The sequence below is a fragment of the Meriones unguiculatus genome, chromosome 8 (genome assembly GCF_030254825.1).
Source record: "Meriones unguiculatus strain TT.TT164.6M chromosome 8, Bangor_MerUng_6.1, whole genome shotgun sequence".
Lineage (NCBI taxonomy): Eukaryota > Metazoa > Chordata > Mammalia > Rodentia > Muridae > Meriones > Meriones unguiculatus.
This window is the reverse complement of record NC_083356.1, coordinates 73,838,049-73,856,299: the sequence shown is the minus strand read 5'-3', so window position 1 is coordinate 73,856,299 and position 18,251 is coordinate 73,838,049. Positions and strand designations below refer to the sequence as shown.

Below are 18,251 nucleotides of genomic sequence, written 5' to 3'. Positions count from 1 at the left end.
GAACTGAAGTACAGAAGGTGAAGCTGGGTATAACGGGGAGCTACTGTGATCAGCCCCAACTCAGCAATGAAACAGGTGAAGCCACCAGGTGAGTGTGCACGGGTCTCGCATGAAGGAAGCTGTGGGAAGAAGCCAGACTTGGGTGTGTGCATGCTACATGCCTCCCTTGGTAAGAAGCCAGTCGGGGGTTGCCTGTAGGGTGGAGGGGTTTGAAAGGGGCAGAAGGACCAGCGGAAGGGACAGCAGGGCTCTAGACCCCACCATGGAATGTGGGCTCCATGGTGTGTCGTCTGTGGAGGCCACACAGCGGAGATTCACGCATCCTGGCGTCTGTGGATTTAATATATTTTAACAGCCTCTGGGCTCACACTTGTGCAGTGACACTTTGTCCCCTAAGCCATTGCCCAGATAATAACCCACGCCATTTAAAATACAGCTAGAGAAAAAGACAAGACAGACAGACAGATGCTAGATAGGTGAAAAAATAGATGATGGGTAGGTAGATAAAAAGATATGTAGATTAGATAGATAGATAGATAGATAGATAGATAGATAGATAGATAGATGATAGATATGGGTGCATGGATACACGGATAGATAGATAGATAGATAATGGATGGATGGAGATGGAGAGATGGATGGATGGATAGATGATAGATATGGATGCATGGATACACGGATGGATAGACAGATATGTAATGGATGGATGGAGACGCAGATGGTGGCTGGGTGAATAGATAGGCAGATAATAGGTGATGGGTTATTGCCCTTCTTTCCTTGGAAGGACATGAATGTTTTTTTCCGTTGTTCTACATGTCAAGATCGAATGTTAGTCAGCTGAAGGCTTCCTCTTTTGTTTTTGGTTTTTTGTTTTATTTTCTTTTTTGAATGTTTTATGTCAGTGGCTTTTCAAAAATATTTTCTTTTGCCTATGTATATATGTATGGTGTGCATGCATGTAAAAGCATATTCACCTGTGTGTGAGCATTCATATGTAGAGGCCAGAAGTTGACATCAGGCAGCTTCCTCAATTGCTCTCTACCTTATCCGTGGAGGTAGAATCTCCCTGTTGAGCTCAGAGCTCTCCTAATCCAGCCAGCTCACTCCAGGGATTCCCATCTCTGTCTCCCATGCATGGGGACCGCCACACTCACCTGACATTTACCTGGGTCCTGTGGATCTGAACCCCAGCCCTCACACTTGCATCGCAAGCACTTTTACTTACTGAATCACGTCCTCAGTTCATTTAAAGACGTGTTTTTATTTATGTGTATGTATGCCTCTGTGTGTGTGTGTGCCACGTGTGCAAATGCCTTCAGAAGCTGGAAGAGGCATCAGATCCCCTTGAGCTGGAGTTTCAGACAGTTGTGAGCCACCACGTGGTGCTGAGGACCGAGCCTGGTTCCTCTGAAGAGCATCACGTGCTCAGAACCACCCTGTCTCCACACACACAGTTTTTAACCACTTTGTTGGAACAAGACTGTGCTAACCTGATAACCTGGGCAGCCCTGGCTTGGAGCTCAGCCTCCACCAGCCAGCTTCTGGGAAAGCCCACCCTGTGAGAGGGGAGGGTGCCTCTGGGAGACCCTGTCACCCTAAAGCAGCTGCCTGATTGTCTGATGTCCTCCTGCCCCAGTGAGCAAACATGCATGCATCTCAGTAGACACCACCTTGCCTTCCCTGGTCCTCAACCCCAGAGCAAGATCAGCTCCTAAGACCCAGGAAAGGCTGTCTACCCAGGGATTGCCTGCCAGCTGTGCAGGGGAGCAACAGTGAGGGCTGCCTGTGCGGTCCCTGGGTAGGTCAGCCACTCTCACACCCCGCTTCCAGCAAGACGCTGAATACAGGGCCAGACAGAGCAGGACAGCAGGTTTGTCCCTCTGGGAGTCTACCTGTGGGTCCCTCCTCCTCCCTAGCTTTCCCTGTCTGGAACAGCTGCCTCTAAAACAACAACAAAAACCCCAGTGGCTTCGTTTGTGTGCCAATGTGAGCCCTTCCTGACACAAGGTGCCTCCAGCTGCGGCTGCTAGCGCTGGCTGGTTTACGTTAGTTCGTTTTTCTGTTGCTGTCACAGAACACCCTATACTAGCTGATTTGTTGAGAAGAAAGGTTTGTTTCTGCTCACAGCTCTGGAGGCTGACGGCTCCAAGGCTGTGTTACAATACCTGCTGGGGGCTCTGGGAACATCACATGGCAGACAGGGAAGGGAGCACCCTGTAGAGATGAGCATGAGGGTGGGCTCATCTCAGGAGAACGACCCCGGTCCAGGAAGAAGCAAAAGCTAATAACCCATTCCTGAGGGTGCACCCTCACGACCCAAACCCCTCCCTTGGGCTCCACATTACCACATGGAAAAATTCGCTTCCATAAATTATCTTTGGGTTGGGACACAGGCCATGGCAATGGTGTTGACAGGCACGGTTCCATTGTTGTCAGAGGTGGAATTGTTTTTTTTTTTTTTTTTTTTGGAGACAAAGTCTCATGTAGCCCTGGCTACCCTAGAACTCTTTACATAGCTGAATATGACCTTGAACTCTTGATCCTGCTGTTTCCACCCCCGGAGTTTCTGGGATACAGGTGTGCATCATCTTGCTCAGTTTTGCAGTGCTGGATGGAACCCAGAGCCTCATGCATGCTGGGTAAGCGCCCTCCGCACAGAGCCACATCCCTAGCAATAAAGTCTCCTGTTGAATTCAGGAAGACAAAGCGACCTGACCAAGAAATTATGAGCAGGGATCAGTAGAGATGGAGCTGGAATCTGGGTCATTCTGACCCCAGCTCCAAGCTGTCAACCAAGCTAGAGGCTGCAGATGTGCTGTGCTCATTCCCTGGGCTTCATCGCTCCTGGAGGGAAGAGAGCTTCGTGACTGAAGGAGGACATTTGCCAAACAGCTGGGCAGATGTAGCGTGCAGCCCCTTCAAGCTGGGCATGATGGCCGTGGGAACGATTAAGCCTGTGACCTTGACTCCCCTCAACCACCCTCTTGCATATGAGTCCCAGAAGCCTGGGCCAGGCTCATCCCTCTACAGAGAGAGCCTCTCCTTTTCAAGGACATGAAGGAGTCCTTGGGGCACGTGTGGGGCATGCAGCCCTGGAACCGTCCAGGTGCTTCACCAGCCCCTTGTCTGACTCTGCTAGTCCCTGTGGGAAGAGTCAGGGATGTAGCCGGGCCTCAGACTTCATCTGTAACAAGCTCTCATCCTCTTGTCAAGGACTCTTCCCAGATCTTTCCTTCCCCATAACCAAGTAGCACTTGAGTCCCATAGCTAACTCTCAACACACACACACACACACACACACACACACACACACACACGCACAAAACACAAGCATGAAGTAACCTACAGTAACCTCAGCTTCTGGGAGTCAAGATGACACCTTTGACAATACCCACAAGTGACAGACATGATCAGACAAGAACCACTAGGCTGATGGTTCTGTGCAAAGAGCAAACACTGATCCCAGAGCCTCTGCTGTCCCCTCCAGGAGCCCCCAACACCCCCGCCAGGGTTTCTTTTCTTGAATGCTCATCCGATCTTGGTTCATTCTGTTGCTGTTCATTTGATATGTGCTGGGCCTAAGTCCTGCTGGCCTCAGGGCCTCTGTTTTTGCTCTTCCCTACACCCAGGATGCTGTTCCCAGTCCTATTTGATCCTCCTCCACCCAGCTGGCACCTCAGCTCTGGAATGCCATTGCAAGAGTGACTGCCACCATGACTAGACACCTAGGAAGATGGTAATCTGGGTCTTTCTGGCTACACTGAGGTACTACGGTAAGCTGGTACCTGCCTGGCCTAAGCTAATTCTTCCAGCCTTACCTACTGGAGAAGGCTGACCCTAGGAGGCTGGCATGATCACACAGCAGCCCTCTGGGGGCCTCTACTGTCAGGCCCATCACGCCTCATCCACGGGCACACATCTCCCAGGCGCCCAGCCCCCACCTCTCCTTCTCCCTCCATCCCCTCCCAACATCCCTCCACTGCAAAGACTCAGGCCTGGAAACCCCTTGACAAGCAACCACCTGGTCCAGTCAGGCCACTCCCAACTGACACGATGTGACATGAGCCAGGCTGGTTCCCAGGATATACTCAGGATTCACCCCCCCCCCATAGGACCGAGTCAGGATGACGGGAACCAGCCTGATGTACCGACAGGTGCCTGGATCTCCAGCCTCCCGGGAGAGGTGCCTGGAGCCAGGCCAAGGGAGTGAGGACCCTCCTGCCATAGGGATGAGAACCCAAGGCTAAAGGAATGAGGACCTCTGTGCTAAGCAGGGGAAAGCCCATGGCTGAGGGAGGGAGGACACTGGGTTGAAGGAGAGAGGACTGTCAGACAGGGAGTGAGGCTATTCAGGCTGAGGCGCAGGGTGGAGGGGGCAGTGAAGACCTCCACACAGCCTCATGAACGCCAGTAGCTCCCATACACGCTAAAAAGCTGCCCCAGCCATGAAGAGTGAGGGCAGGAGTCCTGCCCAGCTGACCCAAACTCTGTCCTCAGGGTGGCAGCACACCTGGAGACCCAAAGGGGGATTCTGGAAGGTTCTAAACGGCCAACAAACTGTCAGACAGATGCAAATGAAAACAGGGCACCACAGGTCAATTTAGCATAAAGTCCTTATAGCACAATAAACAGAGACAGGCTTGAGTGTGATAAACAGTTTCCCAGTGTTGTCCTGGGGAGAGGAACATGCAGAAAAGGTGGGGGCCACTTCTACAGAGTACTTTCATTTTCAGGAAAACACATTAATATATATATATATATATATATATATATATATATATATATATATATATATATATATATGTTGTTTGTTTGTTTTTCGAGTTAGGGTTTCTCTGTGTAGCCTCGGCTTCCCTGAACTGGCTTAGTAGACTAGGCTGGCCTTGAACTCACAGAGATCCGCCTGCCTCTGCCCCCCTGAGTGCTGGGATTACAGGTGTGTGCCACCACGCCCAGTGGAATATATCTATATATATATATATATATTTTTTTTTTTAGTGTGCACTTCAAAAAAAAATTAGGATTCTATATTCTTAGGAAAGCAGCTGAGATGGTTCATGTGTAAACACATGGGTAAATGTGTTTGTCACCAAGCCTGATGACGTGACTTTAATTCCCAGGACCCACATGGTGAAGGGGAAATGGACTCCCCCAAATTTTCCTCTGACCACCACATTCATGCAATCAGACACACAAATAAATGTTAAAAGGGGGGGGGGTGCATGCAAGTCCAATAAGTTGGCTATATATTGTTACACACATACACATATACACACACATGCCCACACAAGTGCGCACACACACACACACACACTGCACACACGCACTGCCTGGAAAGACACGAGAGTGTTAAAGTTTGCATTTCTTGAACACTATGTTATTAGAATGTTTTTCACATGCATATTCATTCTTTGTGTTTGGGGTTTGGGGTTGTGATGGAACCCAGGGCCTGTGTAGGCCAAGCGTGTCTCCACTGTGTTCCCCCCCCCCCCCCCCCGCGCTCCAGTTTGGCAGTGTTTGAAGGAAACAGACTATTGACTGGAAGGGCTGAAGCCTGAGCCAAAGCTTGACAAAGAGCAGAAAGGAAGAGCTTCCTGCACAAAAGCATACACAGACCTCCTGCACCTGTACGCAAGCGAGAAGCCAGCTTAGTATAAAGAGAAACGCCACCACAAACACAGGACTGAAGCAAGGAACGTGGGAACCAGTCTCTAGGAAGGGATTGCATATGTAGGTCAACAGGAAACAGAACCTAGCAACGTCACAACAAAAGCTGGAAATGTACTTGCTGAAGTCAGAATCCATTCCCAAACCCAACGGGGGATCACTGTTCCGCGTGTGCCTTTTATTTGGTTTCAAGGGTAGCACGGGCTGGCCTCGAGCTCCCTGTGCAGTGGAGGCTGACACTGACTCTCTGATCCCCTGCCTTTTTTCGGGTCCCAGGGCTGGGATGACAGAGCTAGACTGCCACTCCTGGTTTTATGTGGTGCTCAGGACCAAGGTCAAGGCTCTTCCAGCTGGGCGCCACCCTCAACCCCGTCATGGGAATTGGTTTTCTTTCTGTTCGTTTTTGTCTTTTGCTTCTTATTTGGGTTTTTCTTCTAGTTCAGTTTTTGTGCTTTTTGGTTTGGGGGTGTTAGAAATAAGTGTTGTCCTTTGCCTCATGATTTAAAAACAAAACAACCCTCCCCCCCCCAACAAACTTCAAACCAAAAGCCAGCATCCCAGGCCTCAAGGTGAATGAAGGTCAGTGGTTAGGTGAGTTTTTAGCATGAACACAGCCCTGGATTTGATCCCCAGCACCGAGAGCCAACCAACCAACCACCAAAAGAATCGACCTGTAAAAGACATAAGACTAGAAATGGGATGAGATGCCAGTTGGCCACTGCCTTTCTTTGACATTATTCTGCATGCCCGGCTGACAAGGCAGACACTGCAGAAAAGGGTGGGCGGAGGAGGAAGGAGAGCAGGGCTAGAGCCTGCTCAGGCTGTGCTTGAACCCGTGCATCAGCCCAGGGAGCACAAGACACCACCAAAGCTTTAAAGAAAAATCTTGAGGGCTGAGGGAGCTGGCTCAGCAGTAAAGAGCTGGGTGCCTGAGTGAGGACCTGAGTTTAGATGCTCAGTGCGTGTGTAGACCCGAGCTGTGGTGGGGTGAGTCCAGAACCCCAGCTGCACACACATATAAGCACATGAGAACACACACATGCATGCCTTTAGTAAAGAGGTCTGAAAGGTAATAAATGTATAAAGACAATTTGCTTCCCCAGCATCCCAGGAGCACAGACTTTCAAAATGAAATGTGATGGATAAAAACATCCTGGCCAAAATGGTAAAGGACTAATGGGAAAGAACACAGTTAGAAACCATCTTAGCTGAACTAGGAAAACTTGTAGGAAAAAGGTAGAGCCCGGCTAATGGAAGTGTGTCAGCAGAGGAAGGGGCAGGACTTTGGGGAGAAGGCAGACAGGTTCCTTCAAATGATAATTGTAACTAAATTCAAGATAAAACAAAATTCTGAGCAAAATCAGTCAATTTTTAGAATACTTTAATGTTTGTTTGTTTGTTTGCTTTGTATCAGGATCTTACTGTGTAGATGTGGCTATCCTGGAACTTGCTATGTAGACCAGACTGGCCTCAAACTCATACTGAACACACTGAGATTAAAAGTGTGCATCGACTGACTTGTATTTTTATGTGTGTGTGTGTGTGTGTGTGTGTGTGTGTGTGTGTGTAACAAGTATATGGCTGCGTGCATGCGAATGCAGGTGCCCCAGAGTCCAGAGGGAGTCAGGTCCCTTAGAACTGGATTTACCCAGAGTAGACGTTGGAAACCAAACTTAGGTTCTCTTTAAGAGCAGCCAGAGTTCTTAACTGCTGAGCCGTCTCCAGCCCACAGCTGAATTTTTTTTAAAGAAGTTAACAGAGGTTTTCTGTTACCTAATATTTCATTTGAAAGAATAAATACTTCAGAATGGTTTAAAAATGAAGAACATGAGGGGATGGGGTTGTTGCTAAGCAACATAATTTGTGCTTAGAAAGCACTTGGAAGGTAGAGGCAGGGGAGTTAGGAGTTCAAGATCATCCTTGGGTACACAGGGAGTCGGCTACATGAAACTGTTCAAAACAGTAAGAAGCATGAGCCAGGTTCTGGCTTCTGTCTCCAGCCGAGTATAAACGAAGAGAAGAAATGAGGTTTAAAAATAGAAGCAGAAAGTGGTGTGAGCTGCTTTAAAAATGGGGTCTAGAGGACCAAGGGCCTGAGCTAATAAGGCTGTTTCCCACGGGGGTAGGAGTTAATAGCTCCGAACCCACGCCTGTCCACGCTGGAATGGGACAGTGGACGAAATGGATGGCAGACAGATGCAGCGAGCCAGGTTTGTCAGCACTGGAGCGGGAGGTTAGAGATAAGCCACATGTGCTCTACGTGGGAAGGTCGCAGCGAGGCATGTGGTAGTGATTTAGTGCCGGAGACATCAGTGCGAAAGCATGTGTTAGGAATCCCTCCTGCTACTCGATAAGATACAAGGCAGAAGGGGGGGGCGGGCGGTGGGGAGGATGTATTTGGACCCAAAGTTAAGAGGTTATGCTCTGCCAGGTGGTGGCAGTACACACCTTTAATCCCAGCACTTGGGAGACAGAGGCAGGCGGAGGTTTGAGTTGAAGCCAGCCTGGTCTACGCAGTGAGTTCCCAGGACAGCCAGGGCTACACAGAGGAACCTTGCATCAAAAGGGGTTGGGGGAAGGAAGAGGCACCATGGTCCATCACAGCAGAAAAGAAACAAAGCTCATGGTGAGGGGAGCATGTTCAAGTACACCTTGTGTGTCCATCCACAGGGCAGGAAGTAGCAGGCAGGGAGTAATTTCGCTCCACCTGCTTTGCTTCCTACTCCTCCCGGTTTGGTTCAGTTGGGGCCCTCAGCTGAAAGAGTCTGCTGCCTGCATTTAGGGTGGGGCTCCCCTCCTCCCACAGTCTCTCCTCTCTAGAAACCCCCTCACAACATAACCAAGAGTGTGCCCCACTAATGCCAGAGGTGTTTCTTCCACCAGTCAGACTGGCCATCGAAATTGGCTATCACAAGTTGGTTGTATCTAGAAACGCTGGCCAGCAGGATGGCTCATCAGGCAGGGGAGCAGCCGCCAAGCCTCAGAACCTGAGGTAGACCCAGGGGACCCTCGTGTAGGAGAGACGGCTTCTGCAAGTCGTCCTCTGACCTTGTGCACTCCATGGCACAGGTCTCTGCCCACGTGCAAGTTCTGTACATGCTCACATCTCCCTGCTCTGCTGTGAAGGGGGTCAGAAGCAGAGACCCTTCGGCAACCGCAAGCGCATTTAGCAGCAGGGCCCGGCTGCAGACACCATTCCTGACAAAGAAACCAGGAACCCTCAGAAAACAGCTAGTTCTATATACATGTGCCTGCAGCCTCCCTCAGTGCTGAGGAGTGTGTGGGGCTTAGCAGTGAAGAGCTTGGGGCTGCAGCTCTGGTTAGCAAATCAGTTTCCCACCATGCACTGGGCTCTGGGGGTCCATCCCAGAGTGGCATAAGGGGATGTGGTGCACACCTGTGATCCCAGCATTCAGGGAGGGGAGGCAGGAGGATCAGATGCTCAAGGTCACTCTCAGCCACACAGCAAGTTCAAGGCCAGCCTGGACTACATGAAACTTTGTATAGAAGTTATCAATGTATCAGTAAATAAGAACAATGTTTTGGAGACTCTCTCAAGCTGCGCTGGGAATATGCATAGGAACACAGAAGCCAAGCAAATGGGTTTCCAAGGACCAAAGCCTAAAGAATATGAGCCAAAAAATAAACAAAGTAGTCTTGGATTAGAACCAAGCTGGAAAAAACAAATAGATGCATGTCTATGCCAAACTAGATACATGACTAGATGATAAATAAGTAAATAATTGAAAAAGAAAAGGCCACTCCCTACACAGGAAAATTCCCAGTCACTTCTGAAGCTGCTCCAGGGAAGGCAATGGGATGTCTTCCTTTGCTAGGGTGGGCTGCACCTTCCAAAGAGACATCACAGAAAGAGGGCGAGGATCCTTTTCACACTGAGGGCCCTGGCCAGCACCTGACAGGTAGGTTTGCAGGCTGCACCGTGGGAAAGAACATCCTTCCTAGCTATGACAGCCCTGGCATTGGATCTCTTTGCTCTTCTCCTCTCCAAACCCCCTAACCAGCAAAGTGTAGCCATAAAAATGCCTCAAGGCTGGAGGGATGGCTCAGCGGGAAAAGTGTCTGCTGCACGAGCATGAAGACGTGAATGTGTGTCTCTGGTACCATATAAAAAGCCAGGCGTGGCACTGTGCCCCTGTTACCCGAGCCCCAGGGCAAGGCGTGGAGACAGGTGGACCCCGGCTCTGCTTACACAGTGAGCTCCAGGTCCAGCGAGAAGTAAGAATTACTTCCTCCAAAAGTAAGGTGGAGGGGCCAACAGAGGAGCCCCTGAGCCAGCCTCGGGCCTCCACATTCACATCCCACACATGGCCACACATGTGCACCACACATTCACATGCATGTATTCTACACGTGTACAACGCTTGTTCACATACATGTATACCGCGCATACACACCACACTTGAAGACCACATGTGCATGTGCATCTACACCACAAGTGCACACACATGTACATCACATGTGCATATCATACATGTACATGTACATGCATGTATGCCACATGTGAGCAATATATACCACCCGTGCACATAGAATACATATGGGACATTTCTCCTCTATGTTCACACTAATTCCCAAATCTAAAACTTTTATGAAATAAAAAGCTGACTAAAAGTTTTATAAGCAACATAAGACCAGGTATGAGAGTGCACATCTGTGATCTCAGCAATTGGGAAGCTGAAGCAGAAGGATCATGAGTTCAAGGTCAGCCTGGGCTTCAAAGCAAAACTATCTCAGAAAACAAAAATAGGAAAATATGGCGGGGCCCAGCGGTAAGTGTGTAACCTCAGGACAGTCAGCAATTAAAGGCCAAGTTCTAGGCCAGCCTGGGCTACAAAAGACCCATCTCAAACAAACCAAACCAAACAAACAAACAGAACAAAACAAAAAACAAGCTAGGCACACGCCTTTAATCCCAGCACTCTGGTGGCACTCAGGTCAGTCTCTAGGAGTTTAAGGCTGGCCAGGGCTTCATAGCTAGCCGGACTTAGAAAACAAACAAACAAACAAACAAACAAAGTCATCCGCATAATAATAGAAAACAGGAGTCCCTCTCTTAACATTTGTTACTAAGACTGATAATTAAAATAGTGTGTCCTGGCACAAGAATCACCATGCGGCAGAAAGAACGGAAAGCCAGATATATTCCTACTCTGTTAGGTAATTTGGGAAAATGCAAGAGCCAAGTGATGAGAAGGAAGGGATATGGGTGGGAGACGGATCAGCCTGCCTCCCAAGCCTGAGGGCCTGGGTCCAGATCCCAGCACCCACGCCGTGGGCGCCGTGGTGAGCAGCTGTAGACAGCGCTGGGGGAAACAGAGACAGGCAGACACCAGGAGCTTGCTGCCAGCCAGCCCGGCTTGACGGTCTCCCGGCTCAGCGACACGGATCTCTGTCCTCCACACACACACGTATACACGAACATGGACACATGAGGAAATGTGCAGGTGTAACACACACAGGCACATTCTTGTGCACGCACCACATATCCTCATATACACACGTGCACAGAGCAAGGATAGTTTTATAAGATGAACCTAAATAAGTAATTACTTATTAATATTATATTTGATTATAATATCAAATTATAATAGTTTTTCTTTTGTTTGTTTTTTCAAGACAGGGTTTCTCTGTGTAGCCCTGGCTGTCTATGAGCTCTATCTGTAGACCAGGCTGGCCTTGAATTCACAGAAATCCACCTGCATCAGCTCTCTGAGTGCTGGGATTTTAATGCATCACCACCACTACCACCACCACCAACAGTACTCCAGCTATATATTAGTTTTTTTTTTAACATAGTAGAGCAATTTATTTTTAATTACAGGTTTTAAAAGGATTTAATGCCAAGAAAATAAAAACAAAACAAATAAATTTACATATAACTAATTTTATGATTTAAAAAAAAGTCACACCATTCTAAGTATGCAAGTGGGGAAAAAATGTAATGAAGAAAAAAGTCAATAGGTTTCTCCACATGAAGATTGAAGGCCCAGGAATAACAAACCCCAGGAATAACAAACAATATGGAAAGGTAACTAACCAGGAAAAAACACTAACCACTGGCCAGGGGGACACAGGTCAGTGGTAGGGCACATGGCTGGCATGGGTTCCATCCATCTTATACACACACACACACACACACACACAGGGGCTGAGTACTAGGCAACAGCAAATTGTTGACACCATTAACATAATGTGAGTTAGGAAGTGGATTCTCAAGTGAATTAGAGAGAAAACCATTTGCACCCCCACTCCCAAAAAGAACAATTCATAGAAGAAAATCACAGGGGGACAAGTGAAGGAGGGAGGGAGAGAGGAAGACAGAGAGGGAGGGAAGGAGGGAGGGAGGAAGACAGAAAGGGAGGGAAGGAGGGAGGGAGAGAGGGAGGAAGACAGAGAGGGAGGGAAGGAGGGAGGGAGAGAGGGAGGAAGACAGAGAGGGAGGGAAGGAAGGAGGGAGGGAGGAAGACAGAGAAGGAGGGAAGGAGGGAGGGAGGAAGGAAGACAGAGAGGGAGGGAAGAGGGAGAGGGAGGGAGTGCGGCACTCTAATGAACACTTCAAACTCTACTGAGCCTCACAGTCTATGCAAGCCAGAGGCTGGCCTGGTCCCTAACTCCCAGGTTGGGGGCAGCTGTGTTATGGCCCCTCAAGTGCCTAGAACATTCCTGAAGAGCCACCATCCGCCCACGGTGCAGAAAGTGGCCTGGGCATTCCACCACGGTGAAGCCAGTCATAGCCACAGGTGATGTCACCGGGAGGTGATGTCACCGGGAGGTGATGTCACCGGGAAGTGATGTCACCGGGAGGTGATGTCACCGGGAGTGGGGTTTTTGCAGCATTTACCAGAGAGAAGCACAAAACTATCTACACTTCCAGTGAAAAGTGACCGAAAATCTGTCATGATTCTACCCTGGAAATTGCCCAGTTTGGCTCATTTGGTCGTTTGTTCGATTGAAATAGGGCTCTCTATGTAGCTTGGCTGCTCTCTAACGCGATCCTCCTGCCTCAGTCTCTGCCTCCGGGTCCTAGGGACTACAGGCAATTGAAACCACACCCAGTTATGATTTTCTTACATTTTTTAAGTTTTCAGCTATTTTAGTCAATGTGTGCAGGTGTTTTGAGTGCATGCATGTCTGTGCTACTCATGTGTACGTGACACTGAAGGAGGCCGGAAGAGGATGTCAGATCCTCTGGAACTTGAATTGCAGACTCCAGCTGTAAGCCCCTGTGTGTGATTGTTGGGACTAGAACCTGGGTCTTCTGGAAAAGCAGCCAGAGCTCGCAACAGCGGAGCCCCCTCTCCACCTCCTTATTCATGTATGTATGAGGGTGCACAGGTGTGGACATCAGAGGACAACTTCTGGGAGTCTGTTCTCCTCTTCCGCAATGGGGTTCTGGGGACAGAACTCAGGTCATCATGCTGGGCAGTGGGAACCATTACCCACTGAGCCATCTCGCTGGCTCTGGGCTTTTTTCAGTGAAAAACAAAACAAAACAAAACAAAACAAAAACATACTAAAACTATTTCCAAAGCTTAAAGTCATTCTTTGTTTCCAAGGCTATGCATCCCTAGAAGCATGACTGCGACCCTGCGTGCACGAGCACGCACACACACACACACACACACACACACACACACACACACACACGCAGTGGCTTCCTTTAAGAAAACACTCTGAGACCTTGGAGCTGGGGGGGGCAGGTCCGGAACCCCTCCATCCAGTCCGTTCTCTGCTGAAGGGCACTCCACTTGCTGATTCAGCAGACGCAGCCAGCCCTCAGCTGTGATGCCTGCTCAGGACGAAGCTCTCCAAGCCCATACAAGGAAATTCAAGGCCTCCCAGTCCTTGGCAGCTACAGACAGCAGCAGCCGCAGGCAGCAGGATTGGCTACATCAGCCAATGCTCCACCCCACTTCCAGCAGAAGAGCTGCCCGGCTCACCACACACACACACACACACACACACACACACACCTGTCCTTAAATGTCATACTGTCCTCCAACCCTCACCCAGCCAGCCATTCACCCCAGAAACTTCTTTGTTCCAAGCGTGTCCCTGGCAGGAGCATCCAGCCTTCCTTCCTGTACTGCTGCCTCCTCACAGTCTTGCAATGTCCCCCTTTGAGACTGACTGACGGCCAGGCGCTGCACCTGAGCGCCCCCCACAACATTTTGAGACAGTATCTTGAATGTGGGCTTGAACTTTCAATTCTCCTGCCTCAGCCGCCGAAGGCTCAGACTACAGGTGTGAGCCACCATTCCCAGCTGCACGTGTCCTGTTCTGCACCCCAAACTGTCCCTACTAGGCTGCTGGTGCCTCAGTATGAATCCCAGACCCCCTCCCACTGTAGGCCTTCTATATCCCTAAGCTTTTCTCCATGCGAAGTCTGGGGGAGCTTTAGGGAGGATGGTTTGGGTAGCCTCGAAGGAGGTTTTTTGCTTTGGGAAAAAAAAAAAGTGAGGGGCCAGTGAGATGGCTCAAGAGGTAAAGACACCAGGCCTAATGACCCCGTGGTGGAAGAGAACAAGGACTCCAGCCAGCTGTCCCCTGACTTCCACACGTTTGCTGTGGCACATCCACATACATGCACACACATAGTAAATAAATAAATAAATAAATAAATAAATAAATAAATACATGTAACTTAAAACTTTTTTTTTAAAGTGAGGTAGCTACCAGGATGCCCGGACGAGGGCACATGTTCTCAGACCCAAATGGCGGGGGGGGGGGGAGCTTCTTTACCTTCTGAGGTCATGTCCTTCCCAAAATTCTTTCCATGTTGTAAACTTGAACACAAGATTGTTGGAATAAATGTTTGTGCCATGTAATGCACGGTAGAAACCCGGACTCGGAGAAACACAGGCTGCCTGAAGGGAAGGGCACTGAGACCATGCATCTGAACTTGGGGTCCAGCTTTCTTCTCAATCCTGCTCTTGTCTACTCTGCCATTTACAGATGCCCCCTGAGCACCAGAATGGACTGGGGATGACAAAGTTTCTATGTTGTTAAACAAACAAAAAGCTGGTAAGTTCTTTAAAAATCAGCTAAATGACTCTAGAGCATCCCTGTTCCTCTCTGGAGCATCCCTGGCCCTCTCTGGAGCATCCCTGGCCCTCTCTGGAGCATCCCTGGTCCTTTCTGGAGTATCTCTGGTCCTCTCTAGAGCATCCCTGGTTCCTTCAAAACTGGTTCTGTAAGGAGCAAGGGGAATGGGCTGTGGAGCTTTGTATGTATGTTTGAGTTTGGTGATAACTACACAGTTCTTTTTCATGTCAATTGCATTACAAGTTTTCCATTTCCTGGCATCTGGAGTGCCATTTCCGATCAGAAAGTTCCGTTTACACCTGTAGTAAACTTCATTCTGATGAGAGGTTGGGCTTGAATTTTTGTACCAATTTTTAAGAAGATGAGCATCATTTTAAAAATGTGATTAAAATGAGGTACAGAGGTCTGGTGAGATGGCTCAGTGTGTAAAGGTGTTTGTCACCAAGCCTGTCAACCTAAGTTTCAACTCCGGGACCCACAGGGTAGAAGGAGAGAGCCAACTTCTGTAAGCTGTCCTCTGACCTCGGCATACACGCTCGGCGTTTGCGCATGCACAAACACACACAAATAAATATTTAAACATTAGAAATAAAGAAATAAAAGAAAGCAGAGAAAAACATGAAAAGAAAGAGATGAAGGAAAGAGAGAAAGAATGGGAGGAAGGAAGGGCTGAGCCTCGAAGGTTGGTGGGCCACATACGGACTCAGTGCCCAGAGACCACGTGGCGTTAGTGGCCAGGAAGGGGCAGCAAGTTCAGGCTTCAGGAGCCCCATTCTGCACTGTTTTGGAGACAAACAGTAATGGCATCATCATCTGGCAGGTGGCTCTGGAAGCCCTGATGTTACCTGGGTCTCAGCACCCCAACTAGAAGATAAATGGGTGGGCTGGAGCGTATCTAAGCTCACCCAGGGCAATGCTGCTCTAGAAGACCAAGACCAAACTCGAGAGTGGGGGAGAGAGCTGGGGAGATAGAGGTTGACCTACACCCCAGCAGAGCTCACCTCCCCACAACACCCAATCTCACTATCATTTCGGGTCTCCCAGGAGTCTTTTCCCAGAGCCTTGCTTCCCGGGCTTAGACCTGAGGAGCCCCAGAAAGCAGAGGAGCAAAGCTTCTGACGTCGCAGACGAAGACTGGAGGCTGGGGTGTCAAGCCCCTGGAAGATTCTGTGACTGACAAACGCATGCACCCATGAGAGGCTCGTCTCCTCAAACACACTACAGTCAGTGCTGCACGGAACCTGTCTTCACAGTGGGGGCCTTTAAAGCTAGCCTGGGTAGACAGGTGGACAGATGGAAGCAACCAGCTCTAAAGAGAACAACAAAATGCAACTCTCGGGAGTAAGGCAGGCATACAGAAGAGCTCAGACCCCTGCTTATCTCCTTCTTCATTGTAAATGTGACTTTTTTTTCATTAAAAAATATTGAGAGAAGTAGTTATGTTTGAGGACGTGAAAGACATCTCCCCACTATGTGCAAAGGACTTTCCATGATGAAGCCTCCCAGAAAGCATTTTCAATGCTGAGCTGAAAGGTAGGGGCTCCTGACTGCAGGTAGAATCAGCAGGTGTCAAGGAGACCTGCTTTGCTGGGACATTTCGCTCTGCTGAGATAGGCAGGCAAAAGGGAAAGGGCAACAGGCTGAGTTACTCCTAGCATGGTCCACAAAGGGCTGCATTTCCTCCATGAAAGAGTGGCTTTTGGGATGCCCTGGCCTGCACAGAGAAACCCTGTCTCAAAAGAGAGAGAGATAAAGGAAAAAAGAAAGAAAAGAAAACCCTAAAATCTTACAGAAAATAAGTCAGTCAGCCGCGTGCTTGCCTAGTGTGCATAGAGCCCCAGGTTCAATCCCCAGCACCGGATAAAGAAGATAATGTTGGTGCAGGTCTATGTTCCCAACATTCTAGAAGCTGCGGCAGGAGGATCAGGAGTTCAGGATCATCCTCCACTACATAGCAAACTGGAGACCAGCCTGGGCTACATGGGACCCCACCTCAAAAAGGGAAAGGAAAGGAAGAGAAAGAAGGAGAGGTGAGGGAAGAAAGAAGAGGGGGAAGGAAGGAAGGAAGGAAGGAAGGAAGGAAGGAAGGAAGGAAGGAAGGAAGGAAAAAATCCAGAACCAAAAACCGCACAGGCTCCTGGCGCCTGCTGCCAACATCTCCCATTTCACAGATGGAGAGGGTGAGGCTCAGAAGGGTGAGGTCGCCCGCTAGAAACTCTCATCCTCAGGGCCAACCTGGGGGAGGCAGGAGAGGGCGTGGCCAGGCAGCGGGAATGTGCCAGAAGTTGCTAGGGCTCTGCCACTGCTCGCTGCGGGGCCAGGTGCACCAGAGCCAGGGCGCGCGGGAGGGGGAGGGGGGCCCTCGAGGACCGCGCGGGGCGCTACCTGGGTCATGGAAAGGCACCAGCGCGTAGTTGGCGATGACCCGGCTGCGGCTGCTCAGGCTGCGCTCCAGAATGCGCGAGGCACCGTCGATCACCTGCATCAGGTCATCCCACATGGAGCCGGTGACATCGAAGACGAAGGCCAGGGTGGCACCTCCCGTGGCGGGGGACAGCGTCCTCGTGGGCCGGTCAGGCGTGACCACCGTCACCAGCGTGGAGGTCGCCACCAGCAGCGGCAGCAGCGGCGCCCCAGGCGTCATGCTGAGCCAGAGGCTGCAGCAGCGAAGGGGACTCGCAGGTCTCAGTGAGAGGTGGCGGAGCAGCCTCGCTCCCGCGGGTTCACCGGACAGGGGCGCGGCGGGATCCCCCTGGTGGGAGCCCGAGGCGGTCCCTAACGCCCACCCCGCCTCCTACACCCCCCTCCACAGCGCCCCGCGGCGTGACTCAAACTTTCCCAGCCCCGCGGCTCGCTGGTCCAGCCCCGAGGTTAGTGGAGGACGCAGGGCAGACGGCAGGAGGGAGGTGGGGCCGCAGCCAAGGGCGAGGGATGAGGGTTCGGGAATCCGCGGACACCTGCTAGCCCTTCTGCGGGGGCGGAGAGGCCACACGAGCAGTCCAAGCCTGGCTCAGACAGGCCTTGCTACCTCCCTCCACCGGCGTCCCAGGGACCCAGGGGCTCCGAGCCTCCCCGGTATTGTAATTATTCTTGTTAAAAATCAGCAGGCCCAAGCCTGGCGTCCATCAGGGGCATAGCATCCCCACGGATATTTTCTGGAAGTTTGCTGCCATCCTAGTCAGGGGGAGAGACACTAAGACCAAACCCGCTTGGTACAGGCCGCCGGAGGCTCAGAGAGAAATGAACCCATTTACTACACTAAAGTGGTGTAGACAGAATCGGAAGCTAGATATGGAAGGACCCCAGATTCCTCGGGCTCTGCCGTCTCCCCTGAGTATTGTAAGACATTGTTGCAGGTCATATGGGGACTCCAGGGGATCAGGCACACACTCCTCCTGTCACCTGTCTAAGCAGACTCGTGGGTTGCGAGTGAAGGGGCTTGGGACAGGAAGTGGCTACCTGGATTAGGTTCAGCCATCCTCTACCTCACAGTGTTCCGCCAGCTGGGTGGGTCATGG

General features: G+C 50.3%; 1 protein-coding gene across 1 annotated transcript in view; it reads right to left on the bottom strand.

Moving 5' to 3' along the window:
- Positions 1 to 17,423, bottom strand: part of Hmcn2 (hemicentin 2) — a 144,298-nt gene extending 126,875 nt beyond the window's left edge. Inside the window, exon 1 of the mRNA XM_060389902.1 lies at positions 17,119 to 17,423. Within this exon, the coding sequence (XP_060245885.1) occupies positions 17,119 to 17,377 (259 nt within the window). The 5' untranslated portion in view covers positions 17,378 to 17,423. The remainder of the gene's footprint in view (positions 1 to 17,118) is intronic.
- Between the last annotated feature and the right edge of the window lie 828 nt (positions 17,424 to 18,251).